Here is a 24,441-nt window from a genome sequence, read left to right on the forward strand (position 1 = left end):
CTCGAATAACAGACGAAACACTAATTCCTTATTTCACAATAATGAATTTTAATATGTGATGAAATCGCTGTATACCGTCAAACGAAACTCGTATTTCCTGAGATTCACGTGGTTTAAAATTTCGACGGAATTTGCTAATATATGATCGTAAAAGACGTTTCTTAATGAAAAGTGGATCCGATCACCCAGGTGTCTAGCATCACATGCACCCTGCCACGGTGAGTGCCATTGTGTGAGAGGGAATGAGAACGAAAGATAGATCATTCAACTTTTGCAGATTATATCCGTATCCATCACAACATGTTCAACCCATCCAAGGTCCGCACATTAGTGTGCTGGTTTCTAATGTATGCTAATTTAATGCCGACAGCATTAGAGGCTATTCGCATAAACTACGTAGACCGTTTTCAAAAGTTTCAGACCAGCCTCCCTCTGCGTAGAAAATCGTCCATACTAATTTTTGGAAATTTGTATATACCGTAGACAATCTCAGATGCCCCTTAAATATCTGCGTGGCTTATGAACAGCCCCTTTTGACAGTAGATACAGTAGATAGCCAATGCAACAATGCAGCTATTTCCTATGTGGAGAAATCTGGTTTGGTCTGTCAGAACAAATAACAATCGTAAAATTTTTATTAAATCGAAGAAAAAAAACTCCTGCTTATTAGCAATTCTGATGTGTTCCTTGTGTGTTATTAACAATTCTAATATGCTTCCTTTGTGGTGATCTATTTACAGCACTCATCTACAAACTGCTGACCAGCTGTCCGGGCGTAGAAAACATCTTTCTACTGGTGCGAAGTAAACGTGGGAAAGACATTTTTTCACGTGTGGAAGAAATCTTCGACGATGCCGTAAGTAGTCCAAACCGCCCTTAACTCCAAACATTACAAAACTCATCCTTCGTCCCCCGTCTAGATGTTCGACAAAATGAAGGTAGCCTGCCCAAAGTACGATCACAAAATCAGAGCGATTGCAGGCGACTGTATGCTACCCAGTCTCGGCATCAGTTCCTCGGATCGGGAAGTGCTGGTGGAAAATGTCAACATCGTGTTCCATCTGGCCGCCACCGTACGATTCGACGAAAAGATGAAAACCGCCATGCAAATCAACGTGAAAGCCTGCCGAGACATTCTGGACCTGTGCTACGAAATGAAGCACCTCAAGTCCGTCATCTACGTGTCCACGGCATACACACAGTGCCCGCAGAAGGTGGTCGAAGAGCGGTTCTACGAACCACCGATCGACTCGAAGAAGATGATCTCGCTGACGGATTGCGTCAGCGATACCATGATGGAAAACATCACACCTATGTGAGTACCGAGCGGGAACAAGCTAGACATAATGGGATACAGGGAACTGCTGGGACTAATTCGATTATGCCAAGACTAGAACGAACTGCCTGTCGTCACTTTGCGACTTGTTGCTAATTGAACATGGCAGGACGGAACAGCCTGAAGATAGCACCAAGGCGATACCAGGTGCTCTGACTTGTTAGCCCAAAACAAACAGTCAGTGTTAAATGGCTAGTATTATATGTATACAAGTTTTTAACGGGATCTGTGTACTTATAGCTTGTAGCTTATGAATTGGATGAGACTCCCCTTTAGAAACTCATGTCAGCGAAACTGGGATTGTTCTTTTAATAATTAAAAGACTGCAGTTTCCTGCCTCCTCCTCTTTGCGCTCCTTTTTTACACAAACTGAGCACATCTCCAGACGCCTTGGAGCCACGATTTCTACGAAAAAACGGCTATATATCTCCATGCAGTGATATGCTCGTGAAGAAAAAGTGAAAATAGTTAATCGATATCGATTGATTCCTATACCATGATTGGTCATCCTCGAGAGATACGCATAAATTTCACCTCAAATGTATAATTTTAGTGTCTGATCCTCGAAAGTAACGGTCATCGGCCACAATATGACTCATGGAGCTTCCGCTTGTCTTTTCTCGATGTTCTCTCCACTCTTGCACGACGGTAGTTAGAGAGAGAGATTAAAACAAAAGCTAACGGTGAAAGTCTTGTTCGCTGTGTCTCAGTCGTTTCTGACGTTTTTTTACTACACTCGCTTCGTTGTCGTGCGCGACAGTCTGTTTGTATTCGTGCTCTCATGCTCTACCGTCGCCTCTCTTACACAACACAAACGGTAGAACAACATTCGAGCAAAAAGAAAATTTTCAAATAACTATCATTGGGAAAATGGATGTAATGTCGGCCTAAAAGCCCCTAATCTGAATCCGATTACGAGTTGTTTTCCGATGTCCCGATGAGAGAGTTGTAGTGCTTGCGCATAATCAATTCGCGACGTTGTTTTTCGGGTGACGCCATTTTATGCAACTTTCGAAAAACTGACAGCGAAAAAAATACAGTGTAAACAATACACTCTAAACTACTTCTACCCAAATTTTCAAGAGAAAATACCCAATGGTTAATTTTTTACAGCATTTTTTCCTCGATGCAATTTGATGTGGAACACCCTTTATCATAGTAGGTATGACCAAAAAAATATACACTGATAGAAAAACCACTGCAAAATCATTTTAAAAGTTAAATGATTATTATTTTTCTCAAAATACCCCCATTCGACTGTCTTATTTTAATTAGTAAAGGGGGTTTTGATCTAATTTCCTTTCTACTAAGCACAACCCGCGCTTTACCTCTCTTTTCTGAACGAGTTTAAACCAAAACTGAAATTTTTCTGTCAAAGATGACTTCTAAATTTATTCACCTTTCCATACGTACCGTTGGATTTGATAAAGAGTCACAACTTGTTGAGTTATTGTTTAAAATCTAATACTGCTTCTTGATTCTAAATTCGTTCTACGAGTTTCGATTCCGTCCTAACGCATTGAAACACCATTAAATTTTCTTCGTCCTACGGATAAACGTAGAAAAAGGGAATATGCTAGGAGCGCTTCTTTTGAACAATGAGCGTAAATATTCATACAATGCGCTCTAACAGGATTTATGTTGTAGCTAATGAACTAACGCATCGGAATAAACCTATTATAGCTTTGTGCACGTTGAAATCATTGATATTATTGATCTTTTCTGATCGATAGAACTGAAATGGGCGAATACGACGAAGTAGCGCTCTACCCTACTGGTGGTCTAGCAAATAATCCTGTAGTATAGCACTTCAAGTTCGAAAGGTTCAACAGCGTCTTGTACGATGTACCAACAGATTGTTTAAACTCAACTTGCATCATAAAGCCCCACAACATCATGTGAGGCATATAACAAAATATGTTCCATTCTCCAAATTTTCCTGGAATTTAGATCGTGACGTTCTACAGATTCAACGGGGTATTGTACGATGTCTTGATTAAGTTTGTGTATTCAAAAAGCTTGGTGGAACTCCATATTACCATGACGGATATGTAGTTGTAATGAAAAAACATGTTGGGGTCTAAAAGCTATCTTGAGGATTGGGTACTGGTGTTCTACAGGCTCAACAAAGTCTTGAATGATGACTGGATTTATTATATAAATCCATGACACTCCGGGGAACCTCATCACATCAAGTGAGGTAAGAAGTTGTACTATCAAAATATGTTTCATTCTCCAAATTGTGCTAGAGTTCAGACCTTGACGTTGGTTCTGCGTACGATGTCTCGACGAAATGTGTGAACCCAAAAAGCTTCGTGTTGTAGTTGTAATGACAAAACATGTTGGCGTCCACAAGTTCTCCTGAGAATTAGGTCCTGATGTTCTACAGGCTCAACAAAGTCTTGAATGTTGTCCAGATTTATTATGTGAATCCATACAGCTACGGAAGCCAAAATTTAGTCAGGACATCGTATCTCGTTGAGGCTGTAGGACATCAAGATGTGAACTTCAGGATGAATAGGGGAATCATAGATATTTTGTTAACACAAATATATACCTACCCTGATGTAATAAGCTCTTACCAAGCTCTCCGAAGGCGTACATTTAGTCGAGACATCGAGAAAAAGTTAATTGAGCTCGGAGAACTTCAAGATGAATTCTTAAGGATGATTTGAAGATATTATTGTGTTTCGTACATGCTGTTTTTAATTTCATATGGTGTGTTTAGGGTCTATGAGGATTTTGTAATACATTTCTTTGAATAACACCTCCTTTGAGAATCTGTTGATAATTTAAAAATAAAGGTCTCAACTTGAGAATAATTTGGATGTCCTACACACTTAAAAATAACTAAGTGTGGAATGACGGAATTTATCTTTGACATAAAAGATGAGACGTAAATAAACATGTCATGTAATATTATGTGCTTCGAGACTGAAAAGTTCGTTGCTCGACGAAAAGTGCGTTTGATTGAGCAAAAGTGCGCATCTGTTATGACTCAATTTTATGTCAAAATTGACGCTCGTATATGTCAGTCTCCATTACTTGGCCTTGTGCTGAGCATCGCGGAGTCAGATCCGAGTTGTATGATTCCATTCGGGCTCGAGGTAGACAACCTAATGTTCCAGTTCGGGATATTTTGGGTAGACGCGATCTGGAGTTTATGAAACTTATATATGTTTAGGGTCGGAGACGAGCCAGCCAACGGCTAAAAGTCTCCTTAATAAAGATATAAAAAAAAAATTATATATGTTTTCTTAAAGAATATTAACCTTAGAGTGTAAGTTTGACTAACTTTGTGTTTTGTTCGTGTTATTTTTTTTTAAATATTTGTTTCTGTAATAATTGTATCATTACACTGCGGATACCAAATTGAATAGGAATAAGTTCATGTTTTAGGAATAATGAAATATTTGTATCGTAAATCATAACTCAAACCTCCTTCTCCCTCTCCCCATCCATAAAACTGTAAATCTCTGCTAACCTCGAGACGACCGCGAGTAATCGGTTCAATTCCTTTAACTCTAGCTTTAAGACATCTATTATGTATAACGCAAATGATAACTTGGCTCTGTAAAGTTTATTCGATTGAGCCTGTACAAATAAATGAATACAAAAAAAAAATAGGTCAGTCTCAGAGCACCTAAATTTACATGATTTTTTTCTAAGTGTGTAGAATATCCCATAAAAAAATGTTTCTCGGATATATCTCTGTTTTTTTTTACTACTATAGCTGAATTCTAACAAAGAGCATTAAAAGTTCCTTACAATAAGCCAAAGAAAAAATAAGGACTGTATCGGTTAAGAGAATATAATGACTTTAAAAACCATTAAAAGTTTCTGATTAATTAAGGTTGAGAATTAAATAATTATAATTAAGTTAGCGTTTGAAAAGTGCAATTTTTATATTTCCATCAATGTCAAAGAGCACATATTTAAAAAATATACAAAGCCTCTGATTGACTGTCAAGTTTTTAATCACTGGATTTGTATGACTGATTAATACAAAGTTAGAACATTTAGAATCTATCATTTAGTTATGCATAGCATCCTCAAGGTAGCTAACCGGGCTGGAATATTATTGTTATTCACCAGCTGTATTCTCGTTATGTTCTCACGAAATATGCGCTCCAGTGCAGCGAAAAACAAATACACAAGTAACGTAGATCAAGACGTTTCCGGTGTAATCGATCAAGATAGTGAATTTGGGGTAAAATGTCTAAAAAGGAATTTCTCGATTACTTTTTAAAGGGGCGTATCTGCTTTTGTAAACAATGCATTTGATCGTCGGTTTGGCGTAACTGGTAGCTCACCCACGTTGGTATTTCTGGAAATCCCAGCGCAGGTGCTGCTATAGACACTCTTGTGATAGACACGCATCCAGGGGCTTTCACTACTTACTTCCAACACTCTTCCTTAGTGAAGCCCACTACTGCATCTACTTACAACAACCCCTCCTGTTCCGTAGCACTCCTCCTGCTTTATGTTACTACTGGCTACCTCAGGTAGTATACCCGAGCAAAGTCCAGCATCAAAATGACATCAAATTGAAATCAAGTTTTGATATCAACATCAAACTGAAATCATAATTTGATTTCTGTTTCGCAATTCACAAATTTTATACCATATTTTGTTTTCATTCTGCTGTACATACATTTACTCTTCAAAAATATGTTGTTGCGGGTTTGTTTTCATTGCCTAAGCATAACATCAAATTGAATACTTGTTTTGTTATCAACAGGAAAAATTTATATTAAATTTAGTTTTCAGTTTGCTCTCACTGATAGCAGAAATAGTTTTCAATGTGATGTCACAGGAAGATTTTTTTGCTCTCAATTTTGATATTTTAACCGTTAAATCGACCAAAACGACAGAAACCTGAGTAATCATTATCAGCGAAATCACAACATCAAATTTAGATTTCCATTTGATCTCAGACTTTGCTCGGGTAGTCCTCCGCTCCTACCACCTACAACGACAACCTTGCCAGCTTTCAAAATTCTGCAGTCCTTCGCACCAAACAGCACATCGTAGCCATTGCTGACACACCGACACCACACTTCCAGATAATCCAGGAACGTACAGAAATCCATTTAGCTTCATATCCACAACTTCGCCTTCCAATACGGCACCTGTGATCCTTCCTTGTCCACTTCCTCTTGCCTTCACCGTTCTTCCGTCCTTCAAAGTCACCTTCTCTTCACTGAGCGTCATACTGTCGAGGCTCACAGTCGATCCAGTCATGTGCTTCGAACGGCCAGTGTCGATGATTTCTTCTGGACGGCCTTCAAGAGCAGTAACGAGCGGGTTGTACGTCTTCGATAAACTCGACAGAAGATGTTCCTTCGACGGCTCTCCCATGCTGGCCAATCAATGAACCAACTTTGACGCTTGGACGAGATGCTCTGACATGTTCCCGTCATCTATCAGATACATCGAGCACAATATCCGCAATACATGGATCCCATAATGTGGCACAGCTGACCATCTTCTAGCGCCAAACCGATCGTCGCTCGAACCTTTTCGTTGTTCCTTGTCCAAGCTGACGTAACCACCTCCGGCTTCGCGTCAATCACGTTTACTACTTACTTTCAACAGTATTAGCATGCGTGGGCGAGCTACCAGTTAAGAAAAATCGACGAGCAAATGCATTGTTTTCAAAAACAGATACGTCCATAAGTAATGAAATTGGGTTGTTAGCGGAATGCTCAAATAAAACAGCAAAAAAGGTTATCTTCCATTTAATTCCACTTAATTAATTTGGTATCCATGACCGATACGTATTTCGACTACAATGAACTTATCAAAATCTAACCCCCTTAAGTACTCATCCCGTGGTAAAAAAGTCAAGATCACAGGTATAAAAATGAAACTACAATGTGTTGAATCGGAACCTACCTAACTAATAAAAACCAAAGATTTAAGTAAACTAAAGGAGAAAAATCTATACAACTCTCTAATAAGGAAAATCCCAAAGGCTTGGTAGCCATTATAATAAGTAATGAAATTGGGTTGTTGGCGGAATGCTCAAATAGGTTAGATTTTGATAAGTTCTTTAGTGGGAATGACACTGATGAAGACTGCACATTGTAGTCGAAATACGTATCTGTCATGGATACCAAATTAATTAAGTGGAATTAAATGGAAGATAACATTTTTTTTGCTGTTTTAGATACGTCCATTCTAAAATGAAATCAAGATTTCATTCATACAGGGTAGGAAGTATGCATCGCAGATTGCATAATTTTGCGCAATGCTCTGCCAAATATCTCCTCCAATTTGGTTTCAGTCAGTGTTGTCAAAAAATGATTATTCAAATACATCGTATGAATACCAATACTACCGAAACGATTAAAAAGATATTCGCTCCAATTTAAAATCACTCGAAGTAAACACAAAATTTCGGGTTGCCAAACCTTGCAGATAAAATAACTTTGTTGATCGTGCAACCAGATTAACTTTTATTCTCTCCGCGCGCCTCTTATAAAACATCATCTCTGGTTATTGCTAAAGAGGCTGAATTTATAAAGAGACGATATGTCAAAATTGGAACAATCGATTATCTGTCAAAGTCATAGGAAAAGTTATTCCAATCGAGCAAAAGACCCCTCAAATGGATAAGATGTCGCCTCTTTAAACAATTCAGTCTCTTTAGTTATTGCCTTTCCCACTCAGGGGTGAAAACAAAATGTCATACAGCGTAGTCTGGCAGTCTGAATGTTTTGTCTACTACATTCTTATACACGTGCATGTGTGACGTCACATTTGCTGTTGTATTTAAAAGTAAAATAATAAAAGAGATGGTAGATTTTTCTCACCGCACCAGTTGATATTTATGATTCATTGACTGTTTTGTCACGGCGACGCACGCTACCAACGAATTTGACCAATACTTTTAGAAAGTGATGATTTAGGAATACAAGGAGAAGAAGCAAAGGCAAATCGAGTGATGGTTAGTTGCCTCTTAATTTTACTAAGTCTAAGATCTAAAAAAATCAAAGTATTAAATTTAGAATTAAAACTCCGTGCAAACTTGAGCTGAATGTACAAAGGTTCAAGCGTAATCAATTTGTGCGAAAATCCGAGATAAATCAGATATAGTAATGCTATCGACTGGTGGACTGTTTGTAAATAAATTTTATCGGTTTTCAGTCTTTTAGCGAGTAAAACGATGGGAGTAGAGGCAAAACATTATTTTACTCGCTAAAAGACTGAAAGCCGATCAGATTACAAATATACCACAACTATGTAACTAAACAATTCTCAAACACTCAGCACCTAACCACCATTTCTCATCTCCTCCACTCTCCCACTCACAGCCTGCTGGACAAGTGGCCTAATACCTACACATTCACAAAGGCGATCGCCGAGGACGTCGTTCGACAGAACAGCAGAGGTATGCCAATTGGCATGTTCCGACCGGGTATCGGTAAGTACATCAACCAAACAAACCACAAGCCTCAACCGCCGGACCATGTACCCCCGTCAATCCAATTACGGCAACTTTTTGCATATACACATTTTAAATGGAAATGGTTGCAACCTTGCGCAGCGCAGTGGACAAAGTGCAACCAATCTTCACCATCAACACCGTGCGCCACCGGATCCCACCCAGCAGCCTCTTGCGATCCTTACCCGCCCTTTCTCCCTCTTACGGTTCTAGCTGATTGGCGCTAGAGTAGTTTTTAGAAACGAGTTTTCCACCCAAGCAGGTGGCTTGGGAAATTCGTACAACACTACTTTCGGTTTCCAATGATCGCAACCACATATGCGTGTTATTACCGTCGTCGTCAGTGTCGATCGATGATCTTTTAAGCTCGCTTGCACATTGAGCCATTACCTAGAAGTAGCGGTTACCATTTCGAGAGAAAAAAAAACGTCACCTCGGAACCAGTATTCAAACCTAGAGTTTCCAAGTTTGCAACATTAGAACTTGCAAATTAGGCAATCCGTTCGAGCTCGAATGGTGGTGGCAATGTTCTCAAAATGTTTATTTTATTTTTTTCGTTTTGGATGTACTAGGTAGGGGCAATGACTCTAATTTTTGTTTATTAATTTATTTGATACGGATCAAATTAATTAACTTTACAAAGCCGAGGATTCTTGGTCACTATACAATACATCTTAAAACTATAGTCAAATGGTACAACACAATAAACACTTTATTTTCCGCTATCCAAAAAGCCTCCTCCATCAGAACTGGAGCCGCTTCCAGTGGTTTCATTATTTGGCAGTTACACCATCGGGGGGCAGAGCGCTTCCATTGCAGCAATGGACGCAAAACGTGGTCAGCACTAACACACTCATCACGAAACGGTTGCTTTCCAAAGTCGACGACGCATCGACCGAAAGAACTGCTGACGAAGAACAATGAGGAGGACCACACAATGGTTGCTGCCAAGAAAACAGACGATCGCGTGGCACACATCGAGAGTGGCCTGCTTTTGTCGATAGCCGAGTGAACACTTCCAAATGAATTGACTCTAATGTTGGCCTATAGATCTAAGGTTGGGCCCATCGCTAAAAATCTGCTATTTATAAATTTTATCTAGATGAACGCGTAATAATGGATATTTTTGGTCGCTATTTAAAATTTAGTCAATTGCTGAATTTATGTATGGTCCCAAATTTCCCCTATTTAATTTTATTTAGTAGCCTTTCACTCAGATCTGAAAAAAATTACCGAAATCCTACTTAATTTGCATACATTTGAATTTGCAGACCGGGATGCAAATAACGTATGCGGTAACGAAAAGAGACTTTTTTCATCGATTTGATGACATTATCACCTACGGTAAAACCTAAAATGTCAATACATTCAAATGCATTCATAAATCTGCTGTTTACAGTCCAATGTTGAAAGTGATAGTGCCTAGATCTAATTTTGGGCCTCTAAGTACAACCCACACTTCACCTATTTTTTTTAGCAGATTTTAACACAAAAAGGAATGTTTTTACTGTAAATGACTTCCAAATTTAGTTACCTTTCCATACGTACCATAAGATTGGATAAAGAATCACATTTTTTTAAATATCGTTTATAATCTAACACTGCTTCTTGATTCCATACTCGGCCAACGGATTCTAATTCCTAACGCATTGGATTCATTTTGGCGTACAAATGCAGATAAAAATGAAACATGGTTTCGGTAAGAGTGCTACTTTTGTTTTAAAAAACAATGGGTGTAAACATTCATACCATGAGTGCTTATTAACTTTGTATGGTAGCTTTTGAACTGAAGTATCGTACCGTGGACTGTTCCAGTTGACTAAATCCACGAAAAATGACGAATCGACATTCTCCGATTTACATGAAACTTCGCATTATTCTTTGTTATGGGCAATCATTCAATTTTAGCCAAAATCCGGCCACATGGATGTTGCTTTTTTCAAAATGGCGTCTTTGACATTTTATAAAAATTGTAGCTCGAAAACGCCACTTCTGATCGAAATGACGACTGAGACAAAGTTGTAGCGAAAAATAAAGTATTTTTGGTAAATAAGGGAAATGGATGTAATGTCGGCCTAAATGCCCCTAATTTGAGCCCATACATAAATTCAGCAATTGACTAAATTTTCAATAGCGACCAAAAATATTTATTAGTACCGTCCCAATGACGCGTTCGTTTAGATAAAATTGATAAATATCAGATTTTTAACGATGGGCCCAATCTTAGATCCATAGGCCAACATTAGAGCCATTTCCCCTATATCACGGGATTTTTTAAATTATTTTGAGTAAAAATTTCGAAATAGTGATAAAAACTCATATATCTCAAAAAGTATATCTTCAATTTTAACAAATTTTGTTTAGAAAAAAAAAACTCATGAAAAATGCAAACTTTTGGAGTATTTAAACCCATGAACACTTAAAAATTTACAAACTTTGCGTATGTATGGGTGAAAGCAGTAAGTACTGAAAACTTCAGGAAAATTCTGCAAATTTTTAACAAAAATCTGGGAATTTCAGAGAAGTCTGCAAACTTTAGGGAAGTCTATGAACTTCTAAAAATTCTACTGAATTCAGGAAAGTCTGGGAACTTCAAAAATATTCTTTCAACTTCTGTGAAATCCGAGGGGGGCGATACTATCTACGATGCAGGAATAATTTTGTTTTGGTGTGATTAGCTGCGTGCACACTGAGTAGATAGAATGAAGATTGATGATGATTCTGATGATTTCCTGCAAAAAGATCATGGGCGATGCAAGTAGATGCGAGAAATGAAAAAAGATTTTTCGTAGATTAATTTACTAGTGTAGTTTTTTCGAGCATTTAGAATTGAGATTTAGATGTGACGCCCCCCTCGGTGAAATCAGCGTACTTCAGGGAAAATACTGGTAACTTCAGCAAATTATATTTATTCCAGGAAAATTCTATGAACTTCAGGAAATCTCTGTAAATATCAGGGAACACTGTGCACCTAAAAAAACTGTAAATTCCATAGAAAACTGTGAACTTGCGGAACGTTCTACAAACATTCGAAAAGTTTCGCAATCTTTAGGGAAGTTAATAGAACAGGTTTAGTAAACTTCAAGGGAACCTTGGTGAACTTTAGGAAAATCCTGCGAACTTCGGAAAGTTTTAACGAATTTAAGAAAATGGTACTTTTAGGGAAGTCTATGAACTTCGGAAAATTTCAACGAGATTCTGTAGATTTTTGGAAAATTCTTCAAAATTCAAGGAAGACTGTAAAGTTAATCTGTCAACAATTATTTTAAACAAATATTTGAGCTTTCTATCGTACAGGCACAACTACCAGAAAGTTCTAAAAACTACAATAAAATATTGCAAACTTCAGGAGTATTCTGCGAACTTCAAAAAAGGACAGCTCACTTTTGGGAAAATTCTGCAAACCCCACGGATATTCTAAACCATCAGGAAAATTTTGAGAAATTAACTAAAATTCGGAGATTCACATGAAAGTACAGTGAGCTTCACGAAAATTCTACGAATTTCAGAAAAAAATCTGATAACTTCAGGAAAGTTCAGCGAACTTCAGGAATATTCAGAAAACTTGTGAAAATGTTAATAAACTGCTGGAAAGTTTTGAAAAATTCAGAAAACTTTTATTAACTCGAATAAAACTCTTAATAATAGCTTCAGGAAAGTTCTGCAAACTTCAGAAAAAATCTGAAAATTTCAGGAAAGATCTGAGAACTTCACGGAAGTCTGCGAGCTTCCAGGAAGTCTACACCCAACCGGGGGATGTAAGATTCGCTTACAAGTATGTGGGATTCATCATCAGAGGATGCTAGTGGAGACCGAATGAACCGAGGATGCAATATACCGAGCTGCGGTCCAATGTAAGTGTATTAGTGTATTAGTGTATTAGTGAGACTCGAACCACGTACGTTGCGATTTTCAGGCCTATGCTTTCTCCACTGCTCTCTCCATGCTTCGGAATATGGATAGGCTAAAAGAAATGCTTGCTTGTGTACGTGAAAACATATACAGAACACGGAATAAAAAAAGGTTAAAAAATCAAAGCATCGTCTGCAAGGTCAACTTCTAACATTCGCTGTGATGTTCATGAACAGAGGATGATAGCAAATAAATTGAACTAACATTCATTGTAATAAATTTTTGGTTAGCGTGTATGAACTTTAGAAAACTTCAGAAAATTGTACTAAATTATACAATATGTGCGAACCTATGGGAAGTTCGTGAATTTCTGGGAAAATCTGGAAACATCAAAAGTATTCTGCTAATTTCAGCTTCAGGATAATTTTGCGAATTTCATCAAACTTCTGGAAATTTTTTCAAGAACTCCAGGAAAATTCTGCGAATTTCAGGAAAGTTCTGCAAACTTCACGAAAATTCTGCAAATTTCAGAAAAAAATCTGGGAATTTCAGAAAAGTCTGACAACTTCAAGTAAGTCTACGAACTTCAGGAAAATTTTGCCATATTCAAACTGTCTGCGAATTTCAAAAATAATGTGTCCGGTAGAGGCGGCAAACTTCATGAAAATTCTGATTGATTGATTGATTTATCTTTATTAAGAAGGCTTTCAGCCTGAGGCTGGTTCGGCTCCAACGTGAAAATTCTGAAAACTTCAGTATAGTCTGCATCCAACAGGAAAATTCTGCGAACTTAAGGAAACCTCTGCAAGTAATAGCGAAGTTAGCGAGCTTTAAAATCGTTAAAATAATACTGGATCAACCCGAGGTCTTGAAACAAAAATCCTGAGGATTCAGGGAGGCCTATAATCATTTGTTGGTTTTTAAAATAATCATCATAAAACATCCTAGAATCATGGGTGAAAATAAGATAGACTTGATTTAAATTGTTGGACTGTTGAAGATATTCCTGGTAAACTGGGGCCTCCCTTAGCTCAGTCCATAAAGGCACAGCTACAAAGTAAGACCATGCTGGGTTCGATTTCCAGTCCGGTCTAGGAATTTTTCGGGTTGGAAAATTTCTCGACATTGTACTTGCCACACAATTATACTAATGCAAAAATGGTACAGGGATCAAAAGCTCTCATTTAAAAACTATGGAAGTCTAGAACACTCAGTTGGGACCACGCACTAAGCTAATATGTGATAAACAATAAGTTTTAAATGCCAAGAAGAAGAAGAAGAAGAAGAAACATGAAAACTGTAGATTTTTCAAATAATTTCTGATCATACTGGTTTCATGAGTGAATATCTGAGAAACGCTATTTGAATTCCCGGACAGTTGAAGATCTCCAGAATGAAACCTAATCAGCCTAATGTCCTGAAATAAACTTTGGGAAAATTCTTCCCAGAAGTCAAGTTCTGAATGCACAACTTGAGGCAAGCTGTTCCCAGAACTGAAGGGAAGTTCCTACCAGAATTTTAGAAAAGTTTTCTTAGAACTCGTGGAAAATTCTTCTCAGAACTTAAGGGAAGTTCTTCCCAGAATATCAAGGAAGTTCTTCTCAAAACTTCAGGAACGCTCTTCCCAAAACGTCAAAGAAGTTCTTCCCAAAACTCTAGGGAAGCTTAAACCAGAACTTCAGAAATGTTCTTCCTAAAACTTGCGGAAAGTTCTATCCAAAACTTGAGAGAAGTTCTTCCCAAAACTTCAAAAAAGTTTTTCTCATAACTACAGAAATGCTCTTCCCAGAGCTCCAGGAAAGTTCTTTCCAAAACTACACTGAAGTTCGTCAATTTTTCTTCCTACATATTCACGGAAGTTTTTCCCAGACCTATGGGGAAGTTCTTTCTAGAACGTCAGAAAAGTTTTCTCAGAACTTCAGTAAAATCTTCCCAGAGCTCAAAGAAAGTTCTTTCCAAAACTACAGTTAAGGTCGTCAAAAAGCTTTAAGGAAGTTTTATCCAGAACTTAAGAAAACTGCTTCCTATATCTTCACGGAATTTTTTCCCAGACCCAGGGTTGCTTCCACTCACTTGCTATAAAAAAATATTATTCGGAATTGTGCAATCCTTAGATGCAATAATGCTATGTTGTACTTGTAAATAACAAGAAGAGGTAGTAAAGTATGTGTTCGACTCATAAAACCTGTCAATTTCGCTTTGAGAGCGTCACAATTAGCGATCTTATGATTCGTGAGCGTTCACTCAGAGTGAGCACTCACGAGTCGTAAAATCGCTGATTGTGACGCACTGAAAGCAATTTTTACAGATTTTATGTGTCAAACATATACTTCATGACCTCCTCTTGTAACTAATACTAATAAGCATTATACTATATCATGATTTCATAATTCCGAAAAACATTTTTTTATAGCAAGTGAGTGGAAGTAACCCTGCCCAGATCTATGGGAAAGTTCTTTCTAGAACGTCAGAAAAGTTTTCTCTGAACTTCAGTAAAATCTTCCCAGAGCTACAGGAAAGTTCTTCCCAAAACTACAGTGAAGTTCATCAAAAAGTTTCAGGGAATATTTTCCATTAACTTTAGGGACGTTCTCTCCAAAACTATAGAAAAATTCTGCCAAGAGTTTTAAGGAAGTTTTATCCAGCACTTAAGAAAATTTCTTCCTATATCTTCACGGAAGTTTTTCCCAGACCTATGGGGAAGTTCTTTCTAGAACGTCAGAAAAGTTTTTCTCAGAACTTCAAAAATGCTCTTCGCAGAGCTCCAGGAAAGTTCTTCCCAAAACTACAGTGAAGTTCGCCAAAAAGCTTTACGGAAGTTTTTCTATTAACTTTAGGGACGTTCTCTCCAAAACTATAGGAAATTTCTGCCAAGAGCTCTAGGGAAGTTTTATCCAGAACTTAAGAAAACTTCTTCCTATATCTTCATGGAAGTTTTTCCCAGACCTATGGGGAAGTTCTACCCAGAACTTCAAAAAAAAATTTCTCAGACCTACAGAAATGCTCTTCCCAGAGCTCCTGGAAAGTTCTTTCCAAAACTACACTGAAGTTCGTCAAAAAGCTTCAGGGAAGTTTTTCCTTGAACTTTAGGGAAGTTCTCTCCAAAACTATAGGAAATTTCTGCCAAGAGCTCTAGGGAACTTTTATCCAGAACTTAAGAAAACTTCTTCCTATATCTTCACGGAAGTTTTTTTTCAGACCTATGGGAAAGTTCATGCTAGAACGTCAGGAAAGTTTTTCTCAGAACTTCAGTTAAATCTTCCTAGAACTTGAGGGAAGTTTTTTTTTCAAAACCTCACGGAACTTCTTCGCAGACCTTTAGAGAATTTCTTCTTTGAACTTAAGAGATGTTCTTCCCAGTACAGAACCTTAGAAAAGTCCTTCCAAGAAGTTATGGGAAGAACTTCCCTAGAATTATGGGAAGTAGTTCCATGAACTTGTAGAAAGGACTGCATTTCGTTAGAGAACTTTAAGGGAAATTTTTCCACAACTTCAGGGATGTTCTTCCCATAACTTAAGGGAAGCTCATCCCAGAACTTCGGAAACCTAAGCAGAATAAAGCTGTGGCCGGATCTTGCAACTGATTCCACTTGATTGTGACTGAGATAAATCACATAGCGGCTCCGGTTGTGTAGTGGTAAGCCCCTCACTCCAAAAACCCTGGGTTTAATCCCAGTCGGCGCCTCGGGATTTTCTGAGGCATAAAATCTCTGATCACGCCGTAAGGGAAGTAAAGCCGTTAGTCCCCGGTCCATGAGTTGATGGGTCGATAGGTAGGGTCCAGGTGTGATCAAGATCGACGGAAAACAAATCACGAAACAAAAACATACGCCACATACAAGTTGCCTCAACCGTTTTGCACCAAGTGTCCTGCTTCTTCAGAAAAAATGCTCACAAAACATCAGAAAAATTCTTCGCAAAATTTTAAAGATATTCTTCCCAGAACTTGAGGGAAATTCATCCCAGAACATGAGGATAGTTCTACCCAGAACTCATTATTCAAAATTTCAATACAGATATTTCGTACCGAAGATTTGAAAAATTATCTGGCATCCCTGCTGGATATTAATAAAAGTGTTTTCCTTTGCTACTGAAAAATTTCACGCCTTCTCGACTATGGGGCTGACAGCACACTCTCAAATTTCAATGGAACTTTGTGGGTCTAAATATTTCGTCTACTTAAGCAACTTTGAATACTTATTTTCGTTAAAAAAAATCTAGACCACCATTTGAAAAGGGTGGAACTTTTTTCCAACTGTTACTATAAAGAAAAAAAATACTCAAAAAGGATACAATGCACAATTGTACAAAATTGCATGAGATTGCTTGAGGAAAACATAAAAATATTATTCTACACTCAAAAGACGTGTTTCAAAATGACTTTTCTTCAATACTTTGCGATGGCTGAAAGTCTCTTTAATAAAGAAAGATAAGATAAGATTCAATACTTAATAGAAAATTATATGCTTTGGCCAGTGGCGTTCCTTTAACCTCAAGCTACCTATGCACCAACTCTCAAAACATAAACAATCATCAAAATATTGCTTGCAATGGATAGATATCGAGTTAACTAGATGATTGCGTGTGTTTTTCAACCGATTCGAGTATGAATATTGCATTAAATCTGGTTTTTTAAAGTTGTTGCACAGGTAAAAAGTGAGGTTACGGGACCCCACTGGCTTTGTCCAAGACCGGAAGACGATCCGAGTTGATCCTGAAAAGTTATTAGCATGTTATTGGAGTAATGGAATCGAACCCGTCACGACTTGCTAATACCGTAGTTAATACTGACTAGTCAGAGATCGTAAAGGCTTATCCTGAAAGTTTTGCCCTCGCAGTCCTGTAGATTTGTTCCCTAAGCCTATTACAACTTACCTCAACAGAACCGTTGGATTTACCCGGGAGGTCTTCTACAACTACCCTTAGTTCTTTGAAGTCCTCAGAGCTTACCATTGAGGAGAAATTAACTGAATGTAGCATTGTCAACATTTTATCCACCGCAGCTCTCACTTGAAAATGGAAACTGGAAACAAGCAAATCCCCAAACACTGATAAACTGTCGAAAGCCTTGTCTCACTAGAGCGCAGTCAACAAACCGCCACTTTTACTCAACTTGACCGATATTGAAAGCGGCACCGGTGCCGCATAGACCACATCAAGCCACCACGAACTTGACGAGACGACGAGAGCAGCATAGCATTAAAAAGCACATTGACACCATCCCCCCCCCCCCCCATTCCTCTTTCCACGTGTTACATAATGAGTGTGTGCGCCTACAGATACCGAGTTGTTGTTACCCACTTGTCAGCAGATAGTGAAATAACAAAACGCGTTCAGTCAAATTGATATTAAGCCACATCATGCCAAAGCCAAAGCGCGCGCTCGCACCATGTTTTCGCTAATCATGTGTAAACTTTGTCGTAAGCTCCAGTCTCAGACAAAAAGCTTTTTTCATTTCCACACAGACCCGCAAAACAATTTCAGCTCTCTTTCTCTGAACGCTGACATCGTTCGGAGTCGTTCGCAATCTTCAAGGTCACTTTTGCGGTAAATCGGCGCATATATGGTCAGCGAAATCAAGGCCGAATGGTACATACCCATCTGCTCCACGACTGTCAGTTTGGCACTTATCGGCCCGAATCGACGACATCGGCATCTGGGTGGTAAACAAAAGCTGTAAACACTGCCCAACGCATGGTTTTTGCAATTCTGCCAACTTGGGATGACTCAGCAAATACCACTTAAATTATTATTATTTTCTCGACTCACTCTTGTAACGCAATTCCCGGTGATGGTTGGTCCATTCACTTTTAGGTTTCAAGACCATAGCGCTGAAGACCCCACAGTTCATATCTCAACCGAAGCGGGCGAGAAGGACTTGATGTAACCGGTTTTTGCTCTCTCGGTTGAACCTGAGAGTAGACTGAATATTAATCGCTGCTTTTTTCAACCTTTGATGCAATTCGGTTCATTAAATTAGTTTTTAGGCTAAGCTTTATTACGTTATCACAAAAAGCCAATGGACGAGTTTGGCTGGCTGTGACCCTGATATAGCAACATCTGCAAAATGAAAACTTACCTAGATGCGGTTTAGACTTCCAGATCTGAAAATAAGATCAGAAGTTGAATTTAATTAATCGAACATAGAATGGGAGTGAGTCGTTAAAGTTTGTGCTTCGTCATCGTTACATTTGAAATTTCGCATACGACAGAGTCACAATCACAACTCCACGAAAAGTATACAGCCTTCATTGTGTGCCCAGAATAAACAATAAAATATTTCCTTTTAGTGAAATAGCGTCGGATGGCATCTTGAATCTTGTGTACCGTCACCATGTATCGCAATTTGCGAGCAAAGAAAAATAGCACTATTTGTTTAATCTTATTTATAAGAGGCCTATTCGTACATGGTTTCGCGAGAAACGATGCTGATTCTCATAAATATGGTCAAACATCACACTTGACATAGTTGACAGACCTATTAGGTATCGACGCATTGTGGATAGATTGTAGCTAAAATGTGTCAACAAAACCGTCCATTGCCGAGGATCGTCGTAGCCAAACACTTTGGAATGCCCACCCGCTTCATCGTGGGCTAGAGATCTTCGTAAACAGTGAATGTAATTTGGCGAAAGTCAAACGTTCGGTACGTTCGTTAGCGCACGTCAGTGACAATGAAAAGGAAACCGTTTGTTTTTAATACGAAACGCGCCGTGCGCCGACGACAACGACGCCCACTCACACCCATGGGATGACGCGACGCGACGGCAATTGGTTGGAACTTTCTCCGAATCGGCGATGGACGGTGACGGCACAACGGTAACGAGTTTAATGGCCTTGATTTTTGGGCTTGAATTTCGCTCGTACTGTACCAATTTGCTCCTGGAAAGGAATGTGTATTTGTAAGTGACTTCAGTAGATTGATTCAAAACCGATTGTGTGTTTCTTTGTTTTTTTTTTTTTTTGATCCTTTGTCAGCATTGTAGAGTGTGCAATATATCGAGTTATCTTGTTTATTCCGCGGATTTTGCTTGGTTTTTTATTTCGTTTCGCGAATCGTCACAAATCTGAAAGTGTGAACTCAGTGAATTTGACGTTTCCGTTCGCCCATTATGGTTTGATTGATTAAACTCAAAAATAAACTTCAAATTTGTGAAAGTCGAAATTTGCCCAAAATCAGTTACAATATATGTCAGTGAATAGAGTACCAATGCTACCGAAGCCAGGGAGGCAGCTTCCACACCTGGACCTACCTATCGACCCATCAACTCATAGTTCGGGGACCAAAGGCTTCACTTCCCTTCCGAAGGAAGACTTGATCATAGATTTTGTGTCCCAGAACATTCCGGCGGCGCCGACTGGGATTGCACCCAGGCCTTTTGGGGTGAGAGGCAATCACGCTTACCACTACACCACCGGCGCCGCTATTGAACAGAGCTGGAAAATGTCATATTCAATGAAAAATCTCACGCGATTCTTACAGAGATACTTCTGTCACTATAATCGGATGAGAAAACGAAGATAGAGATTTTCTACAAAATCTCATCGATTTTTTTTTCTTGACAGAATGTGACAGTGTTGTGAATCGTGCAATTACTAGCTCATATATAGTTGCTTTCCTAAATTCATTTAAATCAGTAAGAAGTTTTGATTTCAAAACCGTATGAGAATCGTTCTTATGAGTACTTGTTCATTGGAAAATGACAGGAATGTTCATGATGGGTAGTTTCGTCTCGTGATAGTGAGAGGTCCTATTTTCTCATGGTCACGTGACGGCCGTGATATTTACCAGCTCTGTCAGTGAATCTTGATTTAAAGTACTAAAGTACCCCTCACCATCCCTCTCCAACGAGGAAGTTTGGTAAAGAGAGATGATCAAACCGATTTATACCTTCATTCATAAAAAGTTGTCCTTGCTCGCTTTCTACTCTCTATATAAACAATTTCACACTGCCGTACTCTGACGGAACTATCAACTCTATACTTTCATCTCCTAGTCTATCGTATAAAAATTACCACTCTAGTCTGTTATTTGAAGTTAGCATCTTCAACTATGAAAATATATCTATATTTTGGATATCACATAAACAGTTAATTGATTTATGCAGTAAAGGCGCTGGATTCTCCAAATATTTTATCATCAGAATATTGTGGAAGACACACGATTCTGTTTTCATGCGATTTTTATTTTTTCGATTTTGCCCTCATACTTTTCAGTACCCAAGCAACACACATGTTCTATAACAGTTAATATATCCTTTATAAGACTGGTTTTGGTTGTATAGCAGTTTACTCAACATAAATCTATGAATTTGTGTTACATGGGTAGCAGCACAGAACAGATAGGTAACATGGGAATCAGAAACGGAGGCATTTAAACTTCAATTGGTAGTGACACCTAGCGGTGGAGAGAACGCTTTTTACACTCAAAATTTATTTACACTTATACCACCTTTTACCATTTATACCAGCTTTACTGGTCTATACAATTCAAACATACCCAAGATTCATATATTGAAAGGTGTGTTATTCATTTTTTAGATTATATGCTTGTTTTGAATTCTACTTCTTCTTCTACTTCGCATTTAAACTTATTGCTTATCGCATATAAGCTCACTGCGTGCTCTAAGCTTAGTGTTCTAGATGCACTTCCACAGTTATTTATTGAGAGCTCTCAATGCCGGTATCTTTTTACTTTAGCATAATTGTGTGTCAAGTACAATTATACCGAAGACATCATATCAAGAAGACTGGCAACTTTGCCAGAATCCAGGAGAGATACTGTAGCGCTGCGCTTATTCTGCCTCTATAGTTTATTAGCTCTATTACCAAAACATACGCAACCAAAACAAACTGCGATGGATAAAGCTGTTTTGCAGTATAGAGATTTTAGAAAAATCGGCAATTTCTCTTCAAACATGGCTTCTTGGTATGAGCATTTTTTTTTGTTTAGTAATAGTGACATTATCGAGGGGTGACACATCTAAATCTCAATACTAGATGCTCGAAAAATCTAGCGCTAGCGAATCACTCTACGCAAAATATTTTACATTTCAAGCCGAGCCACCCGAAATATTTTTGAATGCTCAGATCACTTCTTATCCACAGATTTCATCAATGCTTCCTGCAAAAGCAAAGGGTAAGTAAAATGCTTATTGTGGAGTGAGACGATCACATCAAAGAAAAACTGTATTTATGATTTTTCTGCAAATTCTAGTACGATTATCATAATTCCGTACACTTTGATATTCAAAAACACATTTGGAATAAAACATATTGAAAGTTTAACGATAGAAAATAGGGGAAATTTCGGATTCAGCACTTCTTTACCTATTATCATCAGCGGGTATTTATTTGCATCATGTTCCAATGCATTGTTCTGCAAAAAATTCACACTCTAAGACTTCATTTACTCCCCTGGCGATAAAAGTGAAAGAAGTGCCGAAGTCGACATTCCCCTTAATTAAAAAATATCCAATGTTTCACTCATCCTGAATTCTCAAAACCATATTCAATACACATGCAGGTCGCTCTACCTGTAGGATTTGAAAATATCTTGGGTTGTCAGAGGATATGTCGAAGGAATGGCAGGGAAACTCTCTTTACTCCAATGGCATTTTTCATGGCCGTGTGCGTTTGTGTTTAAAAGCAAAACATCTTCCTTCCTTCACTTTTTATTCAAAAAAACCGTCGTCCAGAAAAAGCGAAATGATAATGCATTTCGTCGTAGAAAAAAATCTTTCCATTCACACCGGATGACCCCATTGTTTACGATTTATGAGAGGGAAAGCGAATACGAGCTTATCTGTCATGTAGCATACACGGAGATGAAAAACTACCCAAAATTAAGTACTTTTCCCTCAATTCCGGGGTTCAACCCAACAACCCAAATTTGAGTAAATCGCATATAGTAGTTTCCATTTAACACCAGCAAAAAATTACCTACTCTTAAGTATAGTCTACCCAAAATTAAGTTTAATTCACGTAAATTGGAGAATATGCAATTTACTCAAAAGTAACTTATTGGGCTGAACTATATCGTTGGGTCGAATCTCTCGGTCCTTTTTTGACAACAATAACGAGTGCAAGTGAGAGGCTGAAGTCAATATTAAGTCAAAAGAACTCTAATTTTGGGTAGTATTTTTTCTCCGTGTATAGTAGCTTGCCGTCTCTTTTGTTCTTTCAGTCCTCCTGGTAGCAGTTAGTGGGACACCACACTCGACATAGGAATTGGCGTTGACGAGAGCTCTGTAACTCTTTACTCCTATGGAGAAATCTCATATGTGGCGCCTTGTTGCCAGTTTTCCCAGACTTTTCGATTCGTTGCGTGTGTGATAGTAATTTTTGCATTCCTTTGCTTAATGTCTTTCACTAATAAAATTCCACACATTTTTATTGACGAATTTCCATGTGAAATTCCACATGATAGAATCCACCCAGAAGCACACATGAAATGTATGAGTCAAATGAATAGTATGTGTGGTTACACATGGCTTTTATGTGTCCGATACCTAAATATCATTTGTTGATCACATTGCAAAAATTCATGTGTGGGACACATAAAAACAATCTTTGAAATTTTATCAGTGTTGATTTTTTGATCGATTATTTCAATGAAACAATTAAATAAATGTTGTCATGTTACTTTTACATGTAACATTTGTATGCTCATCAGTACATAGTGGCTTAATCCAAGGTTAGTTGTGTACTAGGATTTAATATTTTTCTTTCAATCTGACATTGCTGGTACTGGTATAATTGACAACAAGAATGGTACTGTACTATCCTAATATTTTGATCATGTGAATCAAATGAAAACTTTACCGTTTTATTAAAGTACGTTAAATTATTTTTTTACTAAAGATTGCTAGTATTGAAAAGCCAATCGTAACGGATTATAATTAGGTTATTCATGCACAACTTATTTGACACATGATCTTTATTAGCATATTTGTATAGCTTTAGCTTATTAGTGGATTTATGAATTTAAGGAATAAACCAGTAGAAATTCATCAAAAAGTATTTGAAAATATATATTGCACACAAGAGGGAGTCAATGCAGTCAGATTTTAGTTTTGTTTTAATAGTTAATATTTTTGGCCTATTTAACATGACGTACATTACAAATAATACACGCAGTCGTGACCCGCAAATTATTAAACTTCCAACAGTCGTGCTGGTGCACTCGATGAACGCGCAACAAAAGAAGATAGTACCGTAAATTGGGGGGTAAATTGGGCCAAAAACACACAATTTTAAGTTCCGTTCCTTATCAAATTCACATTTTACCGAGCAAATTAGTTTTAAGCATGCGAATATATTCATCAATAATATATTTACGACTGTTGAAGAGATGGTTGATTTAAATCAAAATCTCATTTTACTAAAAATATATAAAAACTGGACCATTGAAATTCCTTATGAGGGGTGACCAGTGCTGTAAATTCTCAAAATCATTTGAACATTTTTGATGAAAATGAGAAAAGTAGCTATTCGCTATCAAAGGGGACCTCCTCCGAATGGGTGATATCAGTTGGTTAGTCATTTGACGAAGGCATGGATCATTCTCATTTGAGAAACGCTATATATCATTCGATTGAGTGTAACCTACACACAAACGGAGCTCTGGTCGACATTCCGGCGAAAAAGCTAAGCCAACCCGACACCAACCTGACTTATATCAAACCCCAACCCGATGTTGATCCGACATTGACCCGACATAAACCCAAAATTGACCCGACAATAACACGACATTGGGTCGACATCGACCTTAAATTAGCCTTACATTGATCCGACATCGGGT

At 38.0% G+C, this 24,441-nt stretch overlaps 2 protein-coding genes across 3 annotated transcripts in view; one reads left to right on the forward strand and one right to left on the reverse strand.

The window, feature by feature from the left end:
• Positions 1 to 24,441, reverse strand: part of LOC135702387 (homologous-pairing protein 2 homolog) — a 369,039-nt gene that overhangs the window by 286,143 nt on the left and 58,455 nt on the right. For both annotated transcript variants that reach the window (XM_065223433.1, XM_065223432.1), the window contains exon 2: positions 18,718 to 18,742. The gene's annotated coding sequence lies outside the window, so the exon portion shown is untranslated. The remainder of the gene's footprint in view (positions 1 to 18,717; positions 18,743 to 24,441) is intronic.
• wat (waterproof) overlaps positions 1 to 24,441 on the forward strand; it is a 119,978-nt gene that overhangs the window by 38,607 nt on the left and 56,930 nt on the right. The window contains exons 2-4 of the mRNA XM_065223412.1: positions 741 to 856; positions 921 to 1,315; positions 8,656 to 8,765. Of these exons, the coding sequence (XP_065079484.1) occupies positions 741 to 856; positions 921 to 1,315; positions 8,656 to 8,765 (621 nt within the window). The remainder of the gene's footprint in view (positions 1 to 740; positions 857 to 920; positions 1,316 to 8,655; positions 8,766 to 24,441) is intronic.

This window comes from Ochlerotatus camptorhynchus, unplaced genomic scaffold (genome assembly GCF_037179485.1).
Source record: "Ochlerotatus camptorhynchus isolate MF236.1 unplaced genomic scaffold, CSIRO-AGI_Acam_v1.1 ptg000192l, whole genome shotgun sequence".
Lineage (NCBI taxonomy): Eukaryota > Metazoa > Arthropoda > Insecta > Diptera > Culicidae > Ochlerotatus > Ochlerotatus camptorhynchus.